Source organism: Lepus europaeus, chromosome 19 (genome assembly GCF_033115175.1).
Source record: "Lepus europaeus isolate LE1 chromosome 19, mLepTim1.pri, whole genome shotgun sequence".
In the NCBI taxonomy this organism is placed as follows: domain Eukaryota; kingdom Metazoa; phylum Chordata; class Mammalia; order Lagomorpha; family Leporidae; genus Lepus; species Lepus europaeus.
Genome location: NC_084845.1, coordinates 55,093,542 through 55,118,762, shown reverse-complemented (window position 1 = coordinate 55,118,762; position 25,221 = coordinate 55,093,542). Strand labels below are relative to the sequence as shown.

Sequence of the window (25,221 nt, the reverse complement as noted above, 5' to 3'; positions counted from 1 at the left end):
GCAGGGGTCCAAGCACCAGGCCGTCATCCTCACTGTGCCTCCGCTGGTGCCTTACCAGGAAGCAGGATCAGAAGTGGTGAAGCCGAGACTTGAACCGGCGCTCTGATATGGGGTGCTGGTATGGCAAGCAGCAGCTTCGCTCCCTGTGCCACACAATGCTCACCCTGGGGGAGGTTTCAGATGACAGGACCCAACCTACCCACTGTTTGTGAAATCAGAAAGATGCTAATGTACTTCCCTGGCCCACGACTGGTCACCTGGAACATGGGGCACTCGCTACCTGTGCCAGGGGCTGTCTCTCCACTGTGGACGTGGGGCTGCACAAGACATCACCGGCTGCAAACAGGCCCCACCCACAAAGAACTCAGAGGCCTTGCTCTTCTGCCTGTGGTCCAAGGGCCTGCAATGCCGCCACCACCCGGAAGCTGGTGACAAATCAGACTCTGAGGCCCCAGGCCAGACCCACTGGACCAGCGCATGCGCGCCTTGGATGCACTCGAGTTCAGGCAGGGAACAAACCAAACAGAGGGAACCTGGGTGCCCTGTTCACTCCATGGATAGGGCCGCCTCGCAGGCTGAGCGGTCGCCTCTGAAATGCTGGCGAAGAGACAGAGTTCTATTCTCTGTGAGCCACTGTTCTGGAAAGTCTCCTGCCTTGATCGCGTTAACCCGGAGCCAGGGAAGTCGAGGCCGAGGCCGCAGCCGCACTTACTCAGCAGAGCCAGGATTCCTCCGAGAATGCCCAGGATGGCAGGGACCTGCAGGCCCGCCTCCACGTACGTGGCCCTCATGCAGTTGTTGACGGCGCCCTCGCAGTCGCACACGAGCACGTCCAGGGTGGTCACCTGGTCTTTGTTCTGGTTGTCCGCGAGCTTCAGGTTGATTTTGTAGTCGCCCAGCTCTAAAGTCTTCTTTGGCTTCAAAATGATAGACTCTTGACCTGGGGAAGGCGACCCAAGTCAGCGATGGGGCAGGCGGGGCGGGGGGAGAAGAGCTCATTCTAGAATAAAGGGCTTCCAACGCTGAGCACAGGGAGGGAGACCTGCCGGGCTTTCCGATTATGGGGCAGCGTGTCTCCAAGTTGGATACCAGGAAAGAGAAGGGCCCCTGGTGCGATGCCCCAAATGCAGAAGGGACAGGGGGTCAGAAGGGACACTCGGAAGAAGCCGGTTCGGAGGAGGCAGGGGGTGAGGGGAGGAACAAGGCCGTCAGAGCCAGGTGTGGAGACCGCTCAGCACCTACGTGGGTCACTGTACTCAATGGTCCAGTTGACGCTGGCCCCGTGCGTGAGCTCTGCGGTGAAGGGGGAGGTATTGGGAGGAAGGTCGGGATCGATGATGTTTATGAGCTGAGGTTGTGGGTCCCTCTGGCAGAAGTCCATCCTGCGCGGGTCAGGCACCGGCGCGTTGTCATTCACGTCGGACAGGATCAGGAGAAGGGTTCCAGTGCCGGTGGCAAGTGGGGAACCTGATGGAAAACAGACAGGAAATGTCACAGCTCAGGAACGCGCACGAACTCTCACTGGCTCCCACAAGGCCAGGTCTCGGCGGTGCCTCACCAGGCCCTGCCCTAGCCACGGGGCTCCGTCCTACCCACCCCAGCCACTCACTCGAAGCTGAGCAGGTGGCTGACACACTGACTCCCATGCTGACATTGCTCAAGTTACGCCCACACCAAGGATGTCTCTTTTTTTTTTTTTTTTTTTTATTTGAATAAGTTAGAGAGAGAGGACAGACACAGAGAGAGATTTTCCATCTGCTGGTATACTCTCCAACGGCCTCACAGCAAGCACTTTAGCCATCTTCCAATGCCTTCCCAGGGTAAGTAACAGGAAGCTATATCAGAATTGGAACAGGCAGGATTTGAACCTGCACTCTGATGTGGAATTCAAATGTTGCAAGAGGAGGTTTAATCTGCCATACCACAACACTGGCCCTATGAATATTCCTGTGACAGATGAGCATTTATCATGTAAAATGAATTTTAAAAATTTTTTATTTAAATGTGCTAATAGATTTTCTAAAGATTCTCTGGCCGGCGCCGCGGCTCACTAGGCTAATCCTCCGCCTTGCGGCACCGGCACACCGGGTTCTAGTCCCGGTCGGGGCACCGATCCTATCCCGGTTGCCCCTCTTCCAGGCCAGCTCTCTGCTGTGGCCAGGGAGTGCAGTGGAGGATGGCCCAAGTGCTTGGGCCCTGCACCCCATGGGAGACCAGGAGAAGCACCTGGCTCCTGCCATCGGAACAGCGCAGTGCGCCGGCCGCAGCGCGCCTACCGCGGCGGCCATTGGAGGGTGAACCAACGGCAAAAGGAAGACCTTTCTCTCTGTCTCTCTCTCACTGTCCACTCTGCCTGTCAAAAACAAACAAACAAACAAACAAAAACAAAACAAAACAAAACAAAAAAAAAACAAAAAAACTTCATTCTCCTCTTAGACCTTACATTAAAAGACATGTTTGGGGATGGCACTGTGGTATAGCAAGTTAAACTGCCAGCTGCAATGGCAGCATCCCAAACGGCCACTGGTTCAAGTCTTGGCTGCTCCACTTCTTTGTCTCTCCCTGTGTAACTCTGCCTTTCAAATAAATAAGTAAATAAATAAATCTTTTCTATTTTAAACGCACACACGTGGGTATGTATGGCACAGTGGGTTAAGCTGCTTCTCAGGCTGCCCTCATCCTGTATTAAAGTGCCTGGTTGGCCGGTGCCGTGGCTCAATAGGCTAATTCTCCGCCTGTGGCACCAGCACACCGGGTTTTAGTCCCGGTCGGGGTGCTGGATTCTGTCCTGGTTGCCCCTCTTCCAGTCCAGCTCTCTGCTATGGCCCGGGAGTGCAGAAGAGGATAGCCCAAGTGCTTGGGCCCTCCCCCATGGGATACCAGGAGAACCACCTGGCTCCTGGCTTTGGATCAGCGTGGTGCACCGGCTGTAGTGCGCCGGCCGCGGCGGCCAGTGGAGGGTGAGCCAACGGTAAAGGAAGACCTTTCTCTGTCTCCTCTCTCTCTCTCTTACTATCCACTCTGCCTGTCAAAAAATAAATAAATAAATCAATAAAATAAAATAAAATAAAATAAAATAAAACAAAGTGCCTGGTTGTAGTCCTGGCTGTACCATTTCCAATCCAGGCCTTGCAAGGTAGTGGAAGATGGCTCAAGTACTCCCTACTACCACATGGGAGACCCTGGATGACGTTCAAGGTTCCCAGCTTCAGCCTAGTCCAGCTCTAGCCACTGTGGTCATCTGGGGAGTGGACCAGCGGATGGATGATCGCTTGCTCTCTCTCCCTCTCTCTTTTAAATAAATTAAAAAACAATACAAAAAACCACTATCCTGTAAGGAGTGGGCATTCAGCAAAAACAGTTTAAGGCGACACCTGTATCCCCTAACAGAATGTATCCCTGTATCCCCTAACAGAATGCTGGGGTTTGAGTTCTGACTCCAGTTCCAGTTTCCTGCTAATGTGGACTCTGGGAGGCGGCAGTGATGGCTCAAGGACGTGGGTCCCTGCCACCCACACGGGAGACCTGTGTCGGGTTCCAAACTCCCAGCTTCAGCCAGACCCAGGCCTAGGTGTGACGGGCATCTGGAGAGTGAACAGGAGCCTTCTCTTCCTCTCTTCTGTCTCTTTGCCTACCAAATAAATTTATTTAAAAAAAGGGGCCGGGAGGACGGCACTGTGGCATAGTAGGTTAAGCTTCCGCCTGCAGTGCCAGCAACCCACATGGGTGCTGGTTCAAGTCCTTGCTGCCCCACTTCTTTTTTTTAAGATTTATTTATTTACTTAAAGTCAGAGTTATACAGAGAGAGAAGGAGAGGCAGAGAGAGAGGTCTTCCATCTGCTGGTTCACTCCCCAATTGGCCACAATGGCCGGAGCTGGATTGGAAGTGGAAGAGCTGGGTCTCGAACCCTGCCCCACTTCTCATTCAGCTCCCTGTTGATGGCCTGGGAAAGCAGTGGAAGATGGCCACCCAAGTGCGTGAGACCCTGTACCCATGTGGGAGACACAGAAGAAGTTCCTGGTTCCTGGCTTTGGATTGGCTCAGCTGCAATCATTGCGGCCATTTGGGGAGTAAGCCAGTGGATCGAAGACCTCTCTCTCTGTCTCTCCCTCTGTCTGTCTGTAACTCTGCCTCTCAAGTAAATAAATAAATCTTTATTCCCCCTTTCATATAAAAAAAAAGGGGGGGGGGCCTATGGATATAAAGATGAGAAAAATAAGGAAGTAAAATTAAGAAGTCAGGGGTCTAAAAATTAAGCAGTCAGCCCAATTCTTGTGAGTATTAAGGGTTGGACCTGAGCTATCAATCTGGCTCCCTTGGGGAAGGGTATGGTGACAAGGGGTCTCTGTGGGACCCAGATTATCCGACTTTCACACGAGCAGGATGTGGCTCAGGAACACCTGACGAGCAGTGAGCACATGCTTCCAGACGCACCGTTGTCCGTGGCGATGATGAGCGCCGTGTACGTGCTGTTCTTGACGTAGTCCGTGTCCTCCCGGTCCAGCTCCGCCCGCGTGGAGATGGCGCCCGTCTCTGGGTTAATCTCCAGCCAGTTGGCGGCGTCCCTCCAAATCCGATACCTGAAAAGGCACGAGCTCGGGCTGAGCGTGGGCACGGCTGCAGAAGGCAAGGCGCCTGCCCCAGCACTGGGCCCCCGCTCAGCCTCGCAGAGCCGGCTGGTCTGGGCCGGGTGCCGGCGCCGGCACCTGCCCTTGCCCCCGGCGCACACACACAGCCTCGGCTGACGCGCACGTTGACACACACCATTTCTCATCCTGCCCAGCCAGGTGTGGACATCACAGTCCTGTGCTCTGACGCTTTCATCTACGTCTTATCTCCCAAGAACAAAGCATGTGCTTGCACAACAACAACTTTTAATTTCAGGAACTAAAACTTTGACAGATACTATCGTTAAATAAATGACACATATTCAGATGGTCAGTTTTCTCAAGAGGGCGATGTTTAGCCGGCACCCTTCCTGGTTTAGGGTCATGCCTGGCACTCAGTGGGCCTGTCTCGCTGCTGCCCATGAATTCTGAACCATTGCTCAGCCTGTCTTTTCTTTTTCAACAATACCATTTTTGTCAAAAGACCTTGAAAGGCAGACTGACAGAGATAAAGAGAGACAGACAGAGACAGCCTGGTCTCCCACTGCCTGGTTCATTCCCCAAATGGCTGCAACGGCCGGGGCTGGGCCAGGCGGAAGCCAGGAGTACAGAACTTCACCTTGATCTCCCACATGGGTACAGGGGCCCAAGTACTTGGGCCATCCTCCGCAGCTTTCCCAGGCACATTATCAGGGAGCTGATTGGAAATGGAGCAGCCAGGATGCGAACCGGCGCCCATATAGGATGCTGGCACCGCAGTGGGTAGAGCATTGCGGGTGGCAGCTTTATCCACCATCCCTCAAGGCCAGCCCCAGGAAGTCATCTTTGTTCCAGGCCTAAGGGGCTCCCCAAACACTACAGGACCTAGGGCTGAGGCCAGGAGTTTGGCCCAGGAGTTAAGATACCACTTGGGACACCCACATTCCACTCTGCAGTGCCTGGGCTACAGTCCCTCCTCGGTTTCCAGTCCAGCTTCCTGCACCTGGGAGGCAGCAGGAGATGGCCCAAGTGCTCGGGTCCCTGCCACCCACACGGGAGACCCAGATGGAGCTCCAGGCTCTGGCTGCAGCCTGGCTCCTTCCTGGCTGTTGTGGGCATTTGGGGAGTGAACTAGTGGTTGCAAGATTCTCTTTCCTCCTGTCTCTTTCACTCTACCTTTCAAATAAATGAATAAAACTTCTTTAAAAAGTGAACCAAACAAGAGAAGGGCTTACCGATGATAAGTTGCCATGAAACATCACATACAATTACATGGGTAAGGTTATAAAATAACACGTATGTCTGCACATGTACATAAAACACCCAGCTGTTGCCCGGCAGCTGGGGAAGCGCGCTTACGTTATCTTCTGCTGCATGAACGTGTCCGGGTCCCGGGCGGTGTAGGACGTGATTTCCAAGCCCACGCCGAAGTCCTCTGGCACCTCCACCCTCTTCTCGGGAGGCACAAAGATGGGGGCTTCGTTCCTGTCCACCACGTCCACGGTCACGGTGGCCGTGGAGGTGGGGAGGGCCACCTCGAAGGGGACGGCGTTCTGCACGGTCACGTGGAGAATGTACTGCTGCTTCGCCTCGAAGTCCAAGCCCTGAGGACGGAACAAGGCCGGGCTTCAGGTCCAGCTCCCTGCCGGGGTGCGGGGAAGGCAGCGGAGATGCCCGAGGGCCTGGGCCCCTGCATCCGATGAGTGCGGGGTCCTGACTTTGGCCTGACCCAGCCCCAGCCATTGCAGCTGTTTGGAGAATGAAGTAGAACCAGTAGGGGGAAGATCGCTCTCTCTCTTTCTCACTCTCTGTAACTCTGCCTTTCAAATAAATAAATACATCTTTAAAAAAAAAAAAAAAAGAGGCTTAAAAAAAAATTGTATATCAAGAAAAAGATTAGGCCGGTGCCACAGCTCAATAGACTAATCCTCCGCCTAGCGGCGCCGGCACACCAGGTTCTAGTCCCGGTCGGGGCACCAGATTCTGTCCTGGTTGCCCCTCTTCCAGGCCAGCTCTCTGCTGTGGCCCGGGAGTGCAGTGGAGGATGGCCCAAGTGCTTGGGCCCTGCACCCCATGGGAGACCAGGAGAAGCACCTGGCTCCTGGCTTCGGATCAGCGCGGTGCACGGGCTGCAGCAGCCACTGGAGGGTGAACCAATGGCAAAGGAAGACCTTTCTCTCTGTCTCTCTCTCTCACTGTCCACTCTGCCTGTCAAAAAAAAGAAGAAAAAGAAAAAGATTAGAGCAATGGCTGTTATCTAGTCCACATCAGCAGTTCTCACACCTGGCTGCTTGCTTACTCAAACGGAAATTGAAGCTCTGGGCTTGGGCCAGACGCCCATGAACTCCGTGACTACCTTCAGCAAAAACGTCTCGGTTTTCACGTCTCTAAGACATTTCTCGAGGACGGCCGTATCTGAGGCAGGGGCTGGCACAGCAGTTAGGACGCAACCCAGAATTCCGGCCTCCCACATCGGAGCGCCTGGGTTCCATCCCAGCTTCCTGCTAACGTGCACAGTGAGAGGCAGGAGGTGACCCCCAGGCACTTGGCTCCCCACCAGCCACGCGGGAGACCTGGATGGAGTTCCAGGCTCCCGCATTTGGCCTGCTCCGGCCTTAAGTGTTTCGGGCATTTGAGGAGTGACTCAGTGGACGAGAGGGCTCTGCGTCTGTCTCTCTGCCTCCGGAACCCTGCTTCCTGCCATCTGCAAAAGGCGGTGGAGTGTGGTCTGGGAAGGAGCGTGTGAAAGCAGACAGGACATCCTCTTCCGCTTGGCCTGTGGGTCGCTATGACCCCCACACCATCTCACCAGGCCCAGGGACAGCAAACGCTGACCGACCCAAGAAGACCTCAGGGGACCGGGGATGGGGGTTGGTGGGAACAGCTGGGGGACATCCCCTCCTGGCACTGCACAAACCTTGGCTGTTTTCAGGATGCCGTCGTTGGTGGCCGGGTCCGTGGTGACAATGAACTGGCCCTCGGGGTCATTCAATATGGTGTACACGGCCTCCCAGGCCGGGGTGTTGGGCTCATCTTTGTCGGTCACTTTGAGCGTGGTGACCAGGTAGTTGGCCTCATTCTCGGGCACCTGGCCCACGTACTGCAGAGCCAAGGGAGAAACAGGTCATCCTGGTATGTGGAGGCCTGGGGTGCCCAGGGCCCAGGGACTAACGAAGCCCACAGGAGGTGGCGCAACAGGCCAAGCCAGGCCCAGCGGCACTGGTACCTTTGTGCGTAGCTCTCCAAGGCCCTGGCTCCCCAAGCCCCTGAGAGCTTGCTGGCCCGGCTGTGGCAGTGACCTAAGCCAGGCATGGGACACTGCGGTCCAGCTCCACCCCCGTGCACCCTCCATCCAGAGTCTGGTCATGAGGGCGCCCTTGTGCCCAAGGACAAATTCTAACATTCTGCCCTCTACCTGCGAGCTCCTGGACACCTGCCTTGTCTGGCTCTCTTCCCTGGGGTCACACTGGCCATCTTTTCAGTTCTTGCATGCACCAAGCTTCCTCTGCATTCAGGGAATTTTGCACACACCGGTCCCTCTGTCTGAACCACTACTCCACCCTCCCGTCCCACCTTTCACTGATGGACTTTCTAACCTCACTATACACGTCACTCCTTGTACTCGCCGTGACGAGGCTAGGACAGCAGATGCTGCTAACTGCCTGACCGTGGCCAGCCACTCTCCCTCTTCACTGTGTTAGTGGTGGCAGGGCCGTGCCCAGCTAACACGCTACCTCACCCAGCTTCCGAAGCAGATGGCAGTGCCAAGGAGATACAAGCAACACTTATGGAATAGCTCATCACAGAAATGGCTTTCCTAAGAGGATCTAACTCAGCAGCAACGCCGTTTGTGCCTCTCACCCTGGCCTCCTTCCTGAGTGGAGTATGCATAGCACTGCTGGAGCTCCAGCAGCCACTTTGGGCCACAGGTGACATTGAAGGGCTTTGTACTAAGGTTGGGGGGCCAGCAGGACAAAGTAGGCTTGGTCTTTGCTGTCACCACACTAAGGTGACAAGTGGCCTCAGCAAAGAGTACCCCATCTACCTGCAGGCTTTTTGCCACATTAGAGGAAAAAAAAAAAAAGAGTTAACCCTATTTGTTTAAATAATCAGGCCTATGTAGCCAGCCAATAACTCAACTCCTAACTGATACAGTAAGTTCTTCCATTCGGCTCTCGGTGCCTTCTGCCAGAATGCACTTAATATACTTGGTATTCAGTCAGGCCTGCAAACTACTCAGCATCTCCCCGGCTGGACGCTGAGCCACAGAACAGAATCTGTGTGTGCTTTGTCTGTGAGGATGCCTCCAGCGCACGCCACAGTGCGCAGCTGCAAACAGGAAACATTTGCCCAGCGAGTAAATGAACCCCTGTAAGATCCGCAACAAGGACGCGTGAGGCAAGGACACGGTTTCGGGGGGCGCTGTCTGCATCTTCGCAGACTTCCACCAAGGGGCCTCGGGGCCAGGGATGGGAAAAAAGATGCCCGAGGACAACGGCCAGCCCGGAGCGTTGGCTTCCGGGTTCTCAGTCGGCATTGCCCAGGCTGGGGAGCGCGCCCGCAGGGCCTCCCCGGAGCAGCGGGGAAGCTCGGCTCCCAAACAGAGGCCAGCACAGCCGGAGGATTACCGTGGTGGGGTTGAAGACAGGAGGGTTGTCGTTGATGTCGGTGACCGTGATCACAGCCGCCGCCGTGGTGCTCAAGCCCTCGCCTTGGAGGTCGGCAGCCTGGACCACCAGGGTGTACACGGGGTACGTCTGCGGAGAGACCAAACACACTCGGGTTAGGATGGGGGGCAGCGGCCCTCGATCTGTGACAAGTGGCCTCGCACTGCCGCGGGATTTAGCCAACCACACAGCGGCTTCCACGCCCCCTGGGTCCTCCTGACCTCTCGGTCCAGCCCAGTGGTGACCACACTGATGACTCCGGTCTGCGGGTTGATCCTGAACATGTTCTTGTGCGGCAGCTCGGGCTCCTGGCTGAGGATCTCGTAGGCGATGGCGGCATTGTAGGTGTTCACGTCATCGTCTGCGTCTGTGGCCGTGACCTGCATCACGGACGTCCCTGTTTGCCCCGGGGGAGAAGACGCCGTCAGGCTGGGAACCTGACAGCTGCCCTGGGGCCAACTTCGTCCCCACGGGACAGAAGGCAGCTTCGATGCGGTCATGTCCCAGCTCCTGCGCCCTGAGTGCTGAACTTTTACTTTATCCGTTAGAGTTAGAGACGGACGGAGCGAGCTCCTTCCCACCAGTTAACTCCCCGGATGCCGGCAACAGCCAGGCTCCCACACTAGCGGCTGATGCCAGTTCTCTGACGTTCTCACTAAAGCACAATGGGAGGAAGAAAGCATCAAGCCAAACGAGGACCCAACTTTTCCAACACACATTTCGGGTGCACGCAGAGGTGAATCTGAGGACTAAACATCTCTACAACACTTTGTGATGTGGCTTATACTGAGTGAATGGCATCAAGGATAAGAAAAATCCAGGGACTGGCATTGTAGGGCGACGCCTTAAGCTGTTATCTGCAATGCTGGCATTACATAAAAGCACCAGTTTGAGTCCCGCCTGTTCTAATTCTGATCCAGCTCCCTGCTAATGTGCGAGGGAAGGCAGCGGAGGATGACCGGAGTGCTTGGTTCCTGCACCCAGGTGGGAGATTTGGATGGAGTTTCCAGGCTCCTGGCTTAAGCCTGGTCTAGCCATGGCCATTGCAACCATCTGGGCAGTGGGCCAGAAGATGAACAATCAATCAATCACTCTCTCCTGTTTTCCTCTGCCTTCCAATTAAATAGACCAAGAAAGAAAGACAGAAAGAAATACAGAAAGACAGAAAGAAAGAAAACATTCCAGCGGCCGGCGCTGCGGTTCAATAGGCTAATCCTCCGCCTTGCGGCACCGGCACACCAGGTTCTAGTCCTAGTCAGGGCGCTGGATTCTGTCCCGGTTGCCCCTCTTCCAGGCCAGCTCTCTGCTGTGATCTGGGAGTGCAGTGGAGGATGGCCCAAGTCCTTGGGCCCTGCACCCGCACGGGAGACCAGGAGAAGCACCTGGCTCCTGGCTTCAGATCAGCGCGGTGTGCTGGCCACAGTGCGCCAGCCAGAGTGGCCATTGGAGGGTGAACCAACGGCAAAAAGGAAGACCTTCCTCTCTGTCTCTCTCTCTCTCTGTCCACTCTGCCTGTCAAAACAAAAAAAAAAAAAAAAAAAAATTCAGAACTTTCCACAATTGGCTTGTCATTGCGGCTTTATTGGAGAACATGGTCATTTGAGATCATTGCCTTCAAGGTGGAAGAAAGTATTCATTAACACGTGTGATTGACAAGAGACTAGTGTCTCTAGTCTAGTATCTAGAACATATAAATAACTTAAAAATCAACAGGGTAGGGTTTGGGCCCAGCAACTGTGGCATAGAGGGTTAAAGCCCCAGCTTGCAGTGCCAGCATCCCATATGGGAGCCAGTTCACGTCCTAACTTCTCCACTTCTGATCCAGGTTCTTGCTAATGTGCCTGGAAAAGCAGTGAAAGATGGCTCAGGTCCTTGGGCCCCTGCACCCACATGGGAGACCTGGAAGAAGCTCCTGGCTTCAGGTCGGCCCAGCTCTTGACGTTGTGGCCATTTGGGGAGTGAACCAGCGGATAGAAGACCTCTCTCTCTCTCTCTTTCTCTAACTCTGCCTTTCAAATAAATAAAATAAATCTTTAAAAAAATAATCAACAAGGGGGCAGGCAATTGGCCCAGTGGTTAAGGCACTGATTAGGACACTGGCGTCACACACTGGAGTTGCCTAGTGTCAAGTCCTGGCTCTGCTCCCAACTCCACCTCCTGCTACTGCACCTGGGAGACAGCAGGTGACAGCCCAAGTTCTTGGGTCCCTGCGACCCATATGGGAGGCCTGGATTGAGTTCCTGGCTCCTGGTTTCAGCCTGGCCAGCTCCAGATGTTGTGGGTATTTGGGGAGTGAATCAGCAGATGGGAGTGCTCTTTCTCTATCCTTCAATAAGTAAAATTTTTTTAAACAACTACACTACACAGTTAGGAAAAGGATCACTAGGGAACACAACCAGCCCAACAGAAACACACACACACACACACACACACAGTCCTGAAAAGGAAACACAACTGGCTAGCAAAGTTGTGTAGCTCACTGGTAATCACTGAGATGCCCTTTTAAACTGCGCTAAGACGCAATCACATGACAGGCAGGCAAATGCCAAAATGTCCCGCAGGCCCAGGACATACATTACTGGTGGGAATGCAAACCGGTTCAGCCACCTGGGAGACACTCTGTCATCGTTTAATACGGGTCAGCATGTTGTATGAGCAGCACATGTGGCGTTATGGCAAAGCAGGTAAAGCTCCACCTGTGATGCCAGCATCCCATATGGGTCCTGGCTGTTCCACTTCCAATCCAGTGCCCTGCTAATGGGCTGGGAAAAGCTGCAGAAGATGGCTCAAGCGCTTGGGCCCCTGCCGCCCATGTGGAGACCTGGATGAGGCTCCTGGCTCCTGGCTGGCTAAGCCCTGATGTTTGTGGCTGTCTGGGGAGTGGACCAGCAGACGGAAGAATGATGGCTAACTCTGACTTTCAAATAAATAAATAAACCTTAAAAGAACAAAGAGCAATACACAAGCACTGATGTGTTGGGGGGGTGGGGGGTGGCTATCACTGCTCCATCAGACACACATTCCTGAGGCTAGGTTGTGTTCCATGCGCACGCACACACACACAGGCTCCCAAACAAGTTCTGTCCCCAGCAAGGGTCCACGTCAGGGGCCTGACCCCAACTCCAGGCAACCAGCCGCTCGTTCCTGGACAGACCTGGCAGTGCGCCTTCCATGACCGAGCCCTTGAAGACCTCCTGGGTGAACTCAGGCCTGTTGTCGTTCTGGTCCGTCACCGTGATCACGATCTCCATCGGGTCCTCGATGGCGTTCCCGTTCGATGACACGGCGTGAGAGAAGAGCTGCAGGAGCCACTGGAAGGTTACTTGGGCCCAGGCGAGGACGAAGAGGCAGAGGATGGGCCTGGCCAGGGCAGTGTGGGATCCTCCGGCCTCTGCGACTTCTGCTCTGAGACCTGGGCTGCTGCTTCAGTGAGATCCTGACCCCCTTCTGCTTCCCACCCCGAGGACCAGGGCATCAGGCCCAGTAGGGATAAAGCCATCCAGTCTGGAGTTGCCCTAGACCCCTCTGCATGTGTACCAACACATTCCCTCCAGCCGTCCCAAAACCACACTGCCTGCTACCAAGTCCCAAAACTGGTTCTTCCCGCAGCGTCACCACTGCTCCTTTAAGCCAAGAGCAGGTTGATATCCTGGGTCTAAACTCACACATGGTACGTGAGCACTGCCCCTCCTTTCTCCTAAAAGGAAAACAATTCACAACTTCAAATTGTCCCGGGTGCCCCTCTCTCGTCTCCTTGGCAACAGGTCGAGCCCCTCCCATGTCGGGGATCTGATCTGGGTTGACCTAGATTCTGGACGGAAGCCAACCTACTGTCAACCAAGCTCCTCGGAGGCACTCACCGTGTACTTGGCGATGTGTTCTCGGTCCAGAGGCTCCGTCACCTTCAGCCATCCCGTCTCCCTCTCGATGATGAAGACACCAACAGGTGGCGTGTCGGCTCCCTGGCCGGTGATGCTGTAGAAGACCTGGGTCTCCTTGTCCCTGTTGGACTTGATCTGAAGGCAGGAGCCAAAAGAAAACAGGGCCGCTGAGCAACGACACCCCTCCCCCGGTCAGGTCTCCTCCCCTTCTCTCCCCAGTGCTGCTCTGCTCGATTTCTCCCAAATAGAGAACCGCCTTCCTTACCTGGACCAGGTTTTTAGGAAATGGGCCTTTTTCATTTTCTGGGCAACTGATGGGAGGAATAACCCAGTCCCTCTTCTGTCTTCGGAGACCATGGTGGGAGTCGGGAAACGTGAGCACTTCTGTGCTGGCTCCAGGGGAAGACTCCTTCAAGGAAAGAGGGGGAACAAAAATGAGAATCGGGAGCGACACTACAGGTCTGACGGCCCACCTCATCCAGGAGGCGTCATCTGGTCTGTCTAAGGCAGAGTGTGGCTTTCCCTTAGTGACACCTTCTCTGATCAATGACCAGTGAGATACACATTCTCCAAAAAGAGCGGGCAACACAAAACGCACGGACCCCTTGGCCGTGTAAGATCGTGTTCCCGCTTGACCCTTCGTGGTGTCTGGGGTCCAAGTCGTCACCAAGAACACACAACAACAGGTTGTAGGGCTTGACATGAGAACTCCCAAGTGAGCTCCAGCCTAAACAACGCATCTGTCCTTCTTCCAGCGACACGATGCAGCAGGGAGTTAATACCAGGGATGATTCAACTGCTAGAAGCTCGGGGGTTTCCATTTTCTCTGTGTACGTCTTTCCCAGGAATCCAGGGCCCCGGAGCAGAGTTGTCGGCCGTATTAGTAAGTGTGGGGAATGGATCCCACGAACCACCCTGAGGTCAGTGCAGGTCTGTTCACCTCACCGTGGCACACCCATAGGGTTTCCACTGGAAACAATCTGTATTGAACGGTTTTCGTGCGCAGTAAGGACTGTGTATGCGCAGGGAAACCTTGGCTGAAGAGGGAAGGAAAACCCAAATCACTGGAGCGCTTCCAAGTGCGGCGCGGTAACAGTAGCGTTTGCAGAGCAAGCCCCAGCTCCCCCCCCCTACCCACGGCCATTTGCCAGGTGTGATTCAAGTCCTACGTCCTGGCTCTCAATGATTCCAGGTGTACTCGGTAGAGATGAGATGGGGCCCGAGGCACCCCAGAGCCCTCCCCGGTTCTGCCTGTCTGCATGTGTATGTGCCTATGAGCAGATACACGCACCGCTCCTCTGCACTACAGACAAACCAGCCCAGTGGGAACTCCCCCCAGACATGATGGGTGGGAGCGCAGTGGGAGCAGCTGAGAACCTGGCAAACGCACTTGGCTCCAGGCAGCAAGGCTCTCCAGAAACATCCTCACTGAGAACCTAGGCGGACACGCGGCCGGCCGTTCACAGCCATGAACATGTATCTGAAGGCTGATGCTGGCAGGGCCCTGGGTGTGGGGCAGACCTGGGGCCAGGCACCCAGATGCACGGCGAAGGCTCTCTTCTTGAGCTCCAACGTGACACAAGCAGAAAATTCCATCCATGCACAAAAGTGACACTGGCTTCAGGCTGCGCCTGGGAGATTTATATGAGACGCAAGTTCTGCATCTCGACTTGGGTCTCACTGCCAAGCTATCTCGTTCTGTGTGTGCGAATCTCCCGGAATCTGAAATCTGAAACACTTCTGGTCCCAACCATTTTAGAAGAGGGACACCCAACCTGTAGCATGGGGACCAGTAGGTAAAGCACAGCCCAGTGGGCCACAGCTTCCCACTGGTTCATCCCTCTCTCTACCAAGCCCCTCCCCACTGGAAAGGCAAAGAGAGGGCTGGATTCAATGCCACACAGCAGCCGAGCCTTTACCCACCATTCGGTTCCATTCAATCCCCCAGTGCCAAAAACCCAGGCAGCATCAGGTCAGGTAGACCAGTAGTTCTGGACTGGGAGTCACTTTTGCCCCAAGAGGCACTGGCCACGCCAGGAGCTGGTGGAGGCACTACTGGCGCCTGACCACTGAGGCCAGGCATCCACTCAGCATCCCACAGTGCCCAGGAGATGCCCTCAGGGTCGGGACAGCAGACTGGAAGCACCGTGAACTTCTGAGGCCACCCCCACCCTCCCAGCCCCTGCCCCGACGTACATGGCGATGGGGGTGGTTGCGGTGTGGCCCCACGGCCTTCAGCGTGACCTTGGTGGAGAGCTTCCTGTAGCTGGAGTCCCAGGCGTGGACGTGGAAACTGGTCTCCGGCCTGTGCAGCTGCAGGGGCCGCTTCACGGTGATCACACCATCTGTGCCCACTTGGAAGCGAGAGTCGTCAGAGAAGTAGGCCGTCCTCGGTCGGCCCGTGCAGCCTTCGAAGTACACTGCAAGGCAGAGACCACAGCGATAGGGAAGCGGCCCACCCGGACGCCCACGCTCCCCTCCCGAGTGAGGACCTTGCACACGGGCCAGCCAAGGTCTGGGGGCAGAGCAAAGCCATCGAGGAGTGGATACTGTCCCCAGGCCCTTTTTCACTTCTAAAAAATGGGCTTCTTTTCACTCTATTTTCCCCTGAACCTTAAGACAATTATTTATTGGTTTATTTATTTGAAAGTAGAGGGACTGAGAGACAGAGACCCCCATCCTCTGGGTCATTCCCCGAGATGCCTGAGAGCAGTGGCTGGGCCAGGTGCAAGCCAGGAGCTTAGAACTGAAGCACTTGGGCCAGCACCTGCTTCCCCCCAGGCTGTGTGTTGGCAGGAAACTGCCAGGACTCAAAGCCAGACACCGCGATGTGGCACGCAGGTGTCCAGTGTCTCCACCACTTCGTCCAAGTGCCGACCGCTCTTCTTCCATAACAACAAGCAGAGGGAGCTCTCCCTCATGAGAAGCCACCGACGGAATCCGCCCGTCAGCGGCTGTGTGTGCACCGTGCACGCTGAAGTCGACAGCTTACACTGCAGCACACAGCGGCAGAGAGCAGACAGCAGGGCTTCAGGGGAGACAGGCCGATCTGGCCCAACACCCCCAGCTCTGCCGTTCATTAGCTCTGGGGCCTTCGGCAAGGTACTGAATCTCTCTGTGCCTCAGTCTACCTATCTGGATAATGGGGCCAACAGCAGTAATTACCCACTAGGGTTATTTTAAGGTACATAAAGTAGCACCTGACACAAATGAACACTGTATTAAAGTGCGTTAAGTTAAGCAGAAGGTTGCAGGGATGGTGTTTAGCCTCACAGTTAAGAGGCCTACCCCTCACATCAGAAGGCCTGGGTTCAGTTCCCAGCGCCAGCTCCGACTCCAGCTGTCTAATGCAGGCCCTGGGAGACACTGGCGATGGCTCACGTGGTTTAGTTCTGCCATGCCTGTGAGAGATTAAATTCCCAGCCCCCAGCCTTGAAAGGTAGGCAGGCAGAGGTCTCCCATCTGCTGGTCTGCTCCCCAAATGCCTATAACAACCGAAGCCGAGAACTCAGTCTGGGTCTCCCATGGGAGTGGCAGGGACCCAATTTGTTGGAGCCACCCTCTTCTGTCTCCCAGGGTGCACAATGGCAGGAACTGGAGTGGGAATTGGAGCTGGGACTCTGATAAAGGAATGTGGGCGTCCCACGTGGCAGCATAACCTCTCTGCCAGTTGCCCACCCACTCCGAGTGTTCTTTCATGAGAATCCCTCTACTCGGACCCACTGTGCCTATGTCAGAAGGCCAGAGACGCTCTTCACCAGGACAAGCTTCTTCCAGGGCACCCTGAAGCCCCAGGGGACCTCCTGGGCTGCGTTTTCATTTCTGCCACCAGGGGTCATCCTTGCACACAATTTCTGGTGCTGAGCTCTGCACTTGCCCTGGGAAATTCAGACCACTTTGGGGGTGAGAGGGTAGATGTCAGGATTGACGTCCATTTCCAAAATGAGACTGAGGCTCAGCGGGGTTAAGAAACTGGCCTGACACGGGGTAACTGGTAAATGGCAGAGCTCGGGGCCAGCCCTAGAGGGAAGCCAGGCTGTCTCCCCAAGGTCACCCTCTTGGACCTAGGGCAAGGACCTCCGAGAAGCAGCAGGAAGGGGGGGGGGGGAGCTGTAGCACCCTGAAAGCTGCCTTCCCTGTGCAGATACTAGGCAGTGGCCCTGGTCCCTGTGCAACCTGGAATTTACCACCCCTGCTGGGACCCCTTCACCTCCTTTCCTGCTCTTCTGTCTTGGGCTAATGAGGCCCTGAGACCCAGCCCAAGATCCGTGAAGACCCCCACTGGTTAAGGGAGGGTTCTACCTCCAAATGTGGGTCCCAAGGATGGCGGATGGAGGAGGTCAGCCATGCCCCCTGACCAACAAACAAGAAGTGAAGCGGCGGGGTCCAGCCCTGTCCTCATCCCTGGGGGCTGGCCTCACAACTCACTTCCCAAACTTGAGAGGGTCAGGGGAGGTGAGCAGGTGGCAGCTGTAATCAACTCAGAGATGTTGGAGACAAGAAAAAAGGACTGGGCGCAGCCTGGGGCTGGATCATAAATCCCTCCCAGCTGTGTTCCTGCTGGGCAGCCTTAGGCAAACTGCCTACCCTCTCTGGGCTTCTGTTGTTTTTCTGCAGTGACCTGAAGGTGACTGCAGTGAGCTGAGTAGCCAAGCCCTGTGAGTGCCAACACGCTGTGAGCTCAAGAGCAACGCGCCAGGAGGGGGAGGGGGGGAGGAGGAAGAGGAGGAGGGTGGTCTCAGCATATAAGTAGGTAAGAAGGCAGGACTTAAGTGAACAGACGAACCAGAAAATCTCAAGGCCGGCAGCTACCCCTCTCCCTCCCTCCCCCTCTCCCCCTCCCCTCTCTGTAACTCTGCCTTTCAAATGAATAAATACATCTTAAAACTTAAAAGAGGGTTAGACCTCACCCTTCAAGTCCAAAACAGGAACCCCCTTTCTAAGGAGCAAAACAAGATGCTTGTCAAACAACCCTCCCTCAGCACCAGCAGGAATTATGGGGGCACCAGAGCTGCCCTGAATTCCTTTGCCTGGCGGCCCAGTCCAGGAGGGGGTGGGGGTTGAGAGGAGCAGGACACAGCTTGCCAGGGGTGGTGGCCACTCACCCGCTTAGCGTGTCCTCCGCCCAGGGACAGCGGCCCAGCCCCACCCTTTCAGAAGTGACAGTGCCGGGAGCCCCAACCGGAATGTCCAGGTGCTCATTAAGACCCATTACCTTTCCCTACGGCAAAAATTACAGCAAGAGCACGGTGGTGACACTAGAGGGCCAGGCCGCGGGGACCGGGCAAGGGGCGTTCGTGGACACTTCCTGAATACAAAGCTGACGAAACTCAAGCCAGAGAAATTCCGTTTGCTGGTTCACCCCCCCAGATGGCCTCAAGGGCAGGGGCAGGGGCAGGGGCTGGGCCAGGCCCAATTCAGAAGCCAGGATTCCCATCTGGGTCTCTCCCATGGGTGGCAGGAACCCATCACCACTGCCTTCTATGGGGCAGTTCAGCAGGAAGCCGGAATCAGGAGCCAGAGCCAGGAACCCAGACACTCCCACTGGGACGCAGGCTCCCCATTGCTGTTCACCAACCACGTGATTAGTATCTTGGACACGTGTAGGATGCTGACCAGGCTCTACTTGAAGCACTTTGCAAATATGAACTCATTTAACCCAGAACTCTATGGGTTGGTGCTCTCAGTGTCCTTTTACAGATGGGGAAACCGAGGCTGAGGCTAAGTGCTAAGTGGCAGTACCAGAGTTTGGATGCCTGCACGCCCCCGGGGCCTACCCGGTCCCTGCACCCGGCTCTTTGTGTCCAAGTTTCTCATGGAGTCCCTGCCCTGCCCCCACCCTTTCTTTGGGCCACCCCATCTCTGGAAGGGCTCTGCACCCCTCATATGCAAAATGGGGCCACTTAGTAAGAACAAAGAGAGCGCCCAGAACACAGAGGTGGGAGGCAGCTGTATTATAGGTCCTCTTACAATTAGAATGAAGTATCTTTTTAAATAACAAAACTGAGGAGTCACTTTTTTTTTTTTTTAAAGATCCACCCACCTATGTGAAAGACAGAGTTACACAGGGAGAGGGGGACACAGAGATGTTTCCATCCACTGGTTCACTCTCCAAATGGCCAGGGCTGAGCCAGGCAGAAGCCAGGAGTCTCTCTTCCAGGTAGCAGGGGGTCCAAGCGCTTGGGCCACCTTCCCTTGCTTTCCCAGGCACATTAGCAGGGGAACTAAAACAGAAGTGGAGCCGCCGGGGCTCCAACTGGCACCCATACGGCTTAACAGGAAGAGTCACTTTTTAAGTGTTCTTAGCATATTGTTCTTACTCACCGGTACAGTGCCTCCATTTGCTGGCCTAGTTGGCAACAGAAGTAATGGATTTAATAAAGCAGAGAGGGGCCAGCCATCGAGGCCATCTGGGGATTGAACCGGCAGATGATGATCTCTCTTTCTCTCTGTAACTCTGACTTTCAAATAAATAATAAATCTTGGGGCCAGCGCTGTGGTGCAGCAGGTTAATGCCCTGGCCTGCAGCGCCGGCATCCCATATGGATGCCGGTTCGAGGCCCTGCTGCTCTATTTCCGATCCAGCTTTCTGCTGTGGCCTGGGAAAAAAGATGGCCCAAGTCCTTGGGCCCCTGCACCCGCGTGGGAGACCCGGAAGAAGCTCCTGGCTCCTGGCTTCAGATCGGCCAATTGGGGAGTGAACCATCGGATGGAAGACCTCTCTCTCTCTCTCTCTCTCTCTCTCTCTCTCTCTCTCTCTGCCACTCCTCTCTCTGTGTAACTCTGACTTTCAAATAAATAAATATTTTTTAAAAAATAATAAATCTTTTAAAAAATAAATAAAGCGGAAGACACGGGAACAGGTGACCCAAGTTCAAATACAAACTAAACCAAGGTCCCGGAGAGCTCTGGGTCTGGGGTTGGTGTTGAGTGCGCAGCGGCCACCAGGCCACACAGTACCCCGCTCTGAGGATCCCACGGCTTCTCCCGCCCACCCCGGCCCCTCCCTGTATTGTGAGTCAGGGGGAGCCGGGGCAGACTCCCCGCCTCTGTGTACTTTCAGAAGATGCTGGGACTTCGGGCCAGGCAGGGGCCCCCTTGAGCTGTCTCTGAGCAGACTTGAAAGCAGGGCCCCGCCCACACCACTCACAAAGGGGTACATTCTGGGCAGCCTCCCCCTCCTGGGGACCCCGCGCCCCGCTCATACCAGAGAACACTGTGCTCAGCTGTACTGCAGGGACCTTGAACTCAAGGGCACACCCTCAGGAGATCAGAGAACCTTCTAAGACTCCTGGGGGTGACACCACCATTGTGTACCCCAAACCAAGAGCTGCGGCTGCTGGCTGAAATGCAGAAGATTAAAGACAGGCAGCTGATGTGCGTGGATGAATGGAATCACAGAGCAGCCAGCCCCGCCCCGCCCCGCCCCTAGGCCGGGCAGGAGGGCTTCACCGGTTAGCAGTGCTGCTTCTAACTCCCATCACGGATAACCCCTGCTGGAAAACGGCTCTCAAGCTCGTGGTTTTTGTTTGTTTGTTGGTTTGTTTGTTTTTTAATTTATTTAATAGAGTCACAGACAGAGAGAGGGAGAATGAGAGATCTTCCATCCACTGCTTCACTCCCCAAATGGCCCCAACAGCCGGAGATGAGCTGACCTAAAGCCAGGAATCAGGAGCTCCCTTTGCATCTCCCATGCGGGTGTAGGGTCCCAAGGACTTGGGCCATCTTCTACTGCTTTCCCAGGCCATAGCAGAGAGCTGGATCGGAAGAGGAGCAGCTGGGACACGAACCGGCGCCCATATGGAATGCCAGTGCCATGGTCGGAGGCTCAGTGCACTAGGCCACAGCACAGGGCCCTCGACTGTTTTTCTGAAATGGGTGTGGGTGTCCACAAAGCCAGCAAACATTCTGGTTTACTGAGCACCCAGGCTCAGCAGAAAACGTGTAAGTAACATTCTGTGCAAAAAGACAGGCGGCAGGCATTTGGTGTAGTGGTTAAACCTCTGCTTGGGAGTGCCTGGTTCCTACTTTGCTTCTGATCCAGCACCCTGCTAATGGGCCTCCTGGGAGGCAGCACGTGACGGCCCAAGTACTTGGGTCCCTGCCACACATGTGGGAGACCCAGGATGGAGCTCCTGGCTCCTGGCTTTGGCCTGGCCCAGCCCTGGCCATTGCAGACAACTAGGGAGTGAATCTGTGGATGGAAGATCAGTCTCTCTCTCTCTCTCTCTCTCTCTCTCTCTCTCTCTCTCTCTTTCTCTCTCTCTCTCAAGGTCTTGGCTAAGCCACACAGCTGTGGTGCAACAGAGGCGGGCGGGGTCTGATACCAGGAAACCTGTCGGGATGTGACCACCAGCCAGCCAGCCAGCCAGCCCCTAGTGCTGAGGAATGGGGACCGGGGACTTAGTTCAGCCCAAAGGACGCAGCGGTCGGAGAGCAAGCGGAAGGGGAGGAACAGCAAAGCCAGTATTAGACATTCATCCCCCTCTCTCCACAGACAAACCCTGGGCCTCAGAGAAATGAAGATGTCTGGACAGCCACACCCAGGCGAAGGCTCAGAATGCCAGACTTGAGAATGGTGTGCGTTGTGTCACCACTCTGCCGAGGCTGATGTAAGCTCCCCTGCCCACAACACCTCTCAGGGGCAGATCAGCACCACCCCCACCTGTGCCCACACCGCGGCTCCCCTGGGATCCCAGGATGGACATGCACGTGCCTGGAACGTGTGGGGTTCTCCCAGCCTCCCCCAAACATCCCAGCCCAGAACAAGGTCACTGACTCACTGTCACCCGCAGTCAGAAGTCCACAGGGGATGGGGGACGCTGCCTGTGCACACAGCCAGGGGCAAAGTCTCCCTCCACGCTTCCACCCCACAGGCAGGTGCAGCGGGGGCACAGCGCGGTACAGGAAGATTCACCGAGGCCCTTTTCCTTTCCCTTCACCCCCCGGGGTGGTGAGCAAGGCAAAGGGGGCACCCGTTACCCCAGCTTTTCCCTTCGTGTTGAGGTCACCCATGTTGATTGGGCCAAGGGGGCAGAGTCCTTGCCCTCCCCCCCACCCCCCACACACACACCATGTTTTCGCTTGGGTGAAACGTCTTCTTGTGTAAATGTCTTCTTGTGTAAACAGCAAACACACCGGATGTCCATCAGAGCCAGCCCCGGGGAATACGTCCTAAGTGGCGCTTTCGCGGTAGGCTGACCTCATCTGTGTGGATGAGGTCAACGTGGGATCCAAATCCCAGCTTTGCTCCTTAGATGCCGCCTTAGGCCAGTTCCTGCACCCTGCCTTGGGCCTCAGTTTCCCTGTCCTGTAAGCCCTCCCTGAGGAGCTGCTTTAAGAACTCTTTCTTCAACAAACATTGCCCTAATGGGGCAGGCATTTAGCCGAGGGGTTAGGGCTCCCTAGTCCCACATCCGAGCCCCTGGGTACAATCTCTGGCTGTCCTGGGAGGCAGCAGTGAGGGCTCTGGTGGCTGGGTTCCTGCCACCCATGTGGGAAACCCCAAGTAGGTTGCTGGTTTCAAGCAAGCTTTGGCTTGGCACAGCCTCCGGCCATGAGAAGCACTTGGCCAGTGAACCAGTTGGATAGGAGACTGCTCAAGCTCCCTCTCTTGAGCTTTCAAATAAATAGATAAAAATTTACCCGGTGCCGCGGCTCACTAGGCTAATCCTCCGCCTGCGGCGCCGGCATACTAGGTTCTAGTCCTGGTCGGGGCACCAGATTCTGTCCTGGTTGCTCCTCTTCCTGTCCAGTTCTCTGCTGTGGCCTGGGAGTGCAGTGGAGCATGGCCCAAGTCCTTGGGCCCTCCCTGCACCCACATGGGAGACCAGGAGAAGCACCTGGCTCCTGGCTTTGGATCAGTGCAGTGCACCGGCCACAGCGGCCATCGGGGAGTGAACCAACGGAAAAGGAAGATCCTTCTCTCTGTCTCTCTCTCACTGTCCACTCTGCCTGTTAACATTTACTGCAGTGAACAAAGCAAGGCCCATGCATGCCCTCAGGGGCTTCTGTTCCAGGGGAAATGAGTGTCAGCAGTGAGAAGTCCAACAGGGCAAGACCAGCAGGGCAGGGGAGCCCAGAGCTTTCGGCGGCAGTCTGGGGTGAGACCACTGAATACAGGGTCTCCAGGGAAGGCCTAGGAAGGGACATGGGAGAGACTGCCCAGAGCCAGCACACACCTAGAGAAAGGGACTGAGCCCCGGGACCGTGTGACGGCGAGGGGAGGACCGTGCCAGCGTCCAGCCAGCAGTGCACAGCAGGTCACACCCTTCCTGTGGCACCCAAGCCATGCCAGCATCAGGGTCCCGAACAGGCCTGGGCCCAGTGCTACCTCCCACTCACACAACCCAGGAGGGTCTCAGGGTCCCTGGTCTTTGTGGACAGCAAGATCAGAGAACTCAGTCTGAAATCAGCTCCTTGTCAGGTTCCAACCAGGCAGTTCTGAAAGGGGAGCGCCCAGTTCAATCTCAACCTTCGGGCTGTGGGGCCCTGCAAGGACTAGGCTGTGTGGCCCTGCAGGGACTGGGCTGTGTGGCCCTGCGGGGGCTGGGCTGTGTGGCCCTGAGGGGGCTGGGCTGTGTGGCCCTGCGGGGGCTGGGCTGTGTGGCCCTGAAGGGACTGGGCTGTGTGGCCCTACATGGACTTGGCTGTGTGGCCCTGCAGGGGCTGGGCTGTGTGGCCCTGAAGGGACTGGGCTGTGTGGCCCTACATGGACTTGGCTGTGTGGCCCTGAAGGGACTGGGCTGTGTGGCCCTACATGGACTTGGCTGTGTGGCCCTGCAGGGGCTGGGCTGTGTGGCCCTGCAGGGACTGGGCTGTGTGGCCCTGCAGGGACTGGGCTGTGTGGCCCTGCAGGGACTGGGCTGTGTGGCCCTGCAGGAGCTGGGCTGGGGAGGCTGGGGCTGCTGCCCTGCTCAGTCTGACAAGGAGGGCTTGCTTCCTGGGTTTTAGAGCGGACGGTAGCTGGCAAGGAACCTATCTCAATTTGTTCTAAGAGGGTAGTGAGGGGACGGACAGGCATTTGGTACAATGGTTAGGATGCCATTGAGAACAATCTATGTCCATTATCTCATATCGGAAAGCCTCACTTGAATCCCTCTAGATTCCAGGATTCTAGGATTCCTGCTTAAGTACCTGGCTGGGAGGTGCTCGGGTCTCTGCCACCCATGTAGCAGCCCTGAATTGAGTTCCCAGATCTTAGCTTTGGTCCTGGCCCAGTCCCCACTATTGCGGGCATTAGGGAGTGAACCAGAGAATGAAAGTGCTCCCTCTCACTCCACCCACCTCTTTCTCCCTGCTTTGAAAAATACAAGTAAATGAAAATAAATCAGGCTGGCGTCGTGGCACAACAGGTTAAGCCACCGCTTGAGAAGCCTGCATCCTAGGTCAGAGGTCAGGTGCCACTCCTGGCACCTCTACTTCTGATCCAGCTTCCTGCTAATGCGCCTGGGAAGCAGCAGACATTGGATCGAGGACTTGAGCCCTTGCCACCCGCATGGGAGACCAGGATGGAGTTCCTGGCCTCTGGCTTCAGCCTGGTCCAACCCAAATTGTTACAGCCACCTGAGGAGTGAGACAACCTGTCTCCCTTTCAAATAAATAAACTTTAAAAAAAAAAAAAAAAGTAAAAAAATAGGAACTGGCTCCTTGGCATCAGCATCCCATATGGGTGCTGGTTCAATTCCTGGGTGCTCCTCTTCCGATCCAGCTTTCTGCTGTGGCCTGGGAAAACAATAGAAGATGGCCCAAGTCCTTGGGTCCCCACACCCACATGGGATACCTAGAAGAAGCTCCTGGCTCCTGATTTCAGATCGGCCCAGCTCCGGCTGTTTTGGCTATTTGAGGAGTGAACTAGCATATGGAAGACCTCTCTCTCTCTCTCTCTCTCTCTCTCTCTCTGCCTTTCAAATAAAAATAAATATTAAAAATATATATGAAACAAGAATTGGGTATGGCGGGAAGAAGCACCGAACCCCATTCCAACAGGGAGCCGAGAGCAACACTGGGGCTCCTGCCCAGGGAAGGGAAGCGTGGGGACTTGATTGCTCAGAGTCATGGGGAAGATCTGTGCTCACTTTTCTCGA

At 55.5% G+C, this 25,221-nt stretch overlaps 1 protein-coding gene across 1 annotated transcript in view; it reads right to left on the bottom strand.

Annotated features, from left to right (window-relative positions):
* Positions 1–25,221, bottom strand: part of CDH1 (cadherin 1) — a 69,054-nt gene that overhangs the window by 4,230 nt on the left and 39,603 nt on the right. The window contains exons 3-13 of the mRNA XM_062175873.1: positions 15,332–15,555; positions 13,401–13,544; positions 13,115–13,270; positions 12,409–12,553; positions 9,476–9,651; positions 9,216–9,344; positions 7,505–7,687; positions 5,947–6,191; positions 4,436–4,581; positions 1,243–1,467; positions 713–940 (exon numbers count right to left, since the gene is read on the bottom strand). Of these exons, the coding sequence (XP_062031857.1) occupies positions 713–940; positions 1,243–1,467; positions 4,436–4,581; positions 5,947–6,191; positions 7,505–7,687; positions 9,216–9,344; positions 9,476–9,651; positions 12,409–12,553; positions 13,115–13,270; positions 13,401–13,544; positions 15,332–15,555 (2,001 nt within the window). The remainder of the gene's footprint in view (positions 1–712; positions 941–1,242; positions 1,468–4,435; positions 4,582–5,946; positions 6,192–7,504; positions 7,688–9,215; positions 9,345–9,475; positions 9,652–12,408; positions 12,554–13,114; positions 13,271–13,400; positions 13,545–15,331; positions 15,556–25,221) is intronic.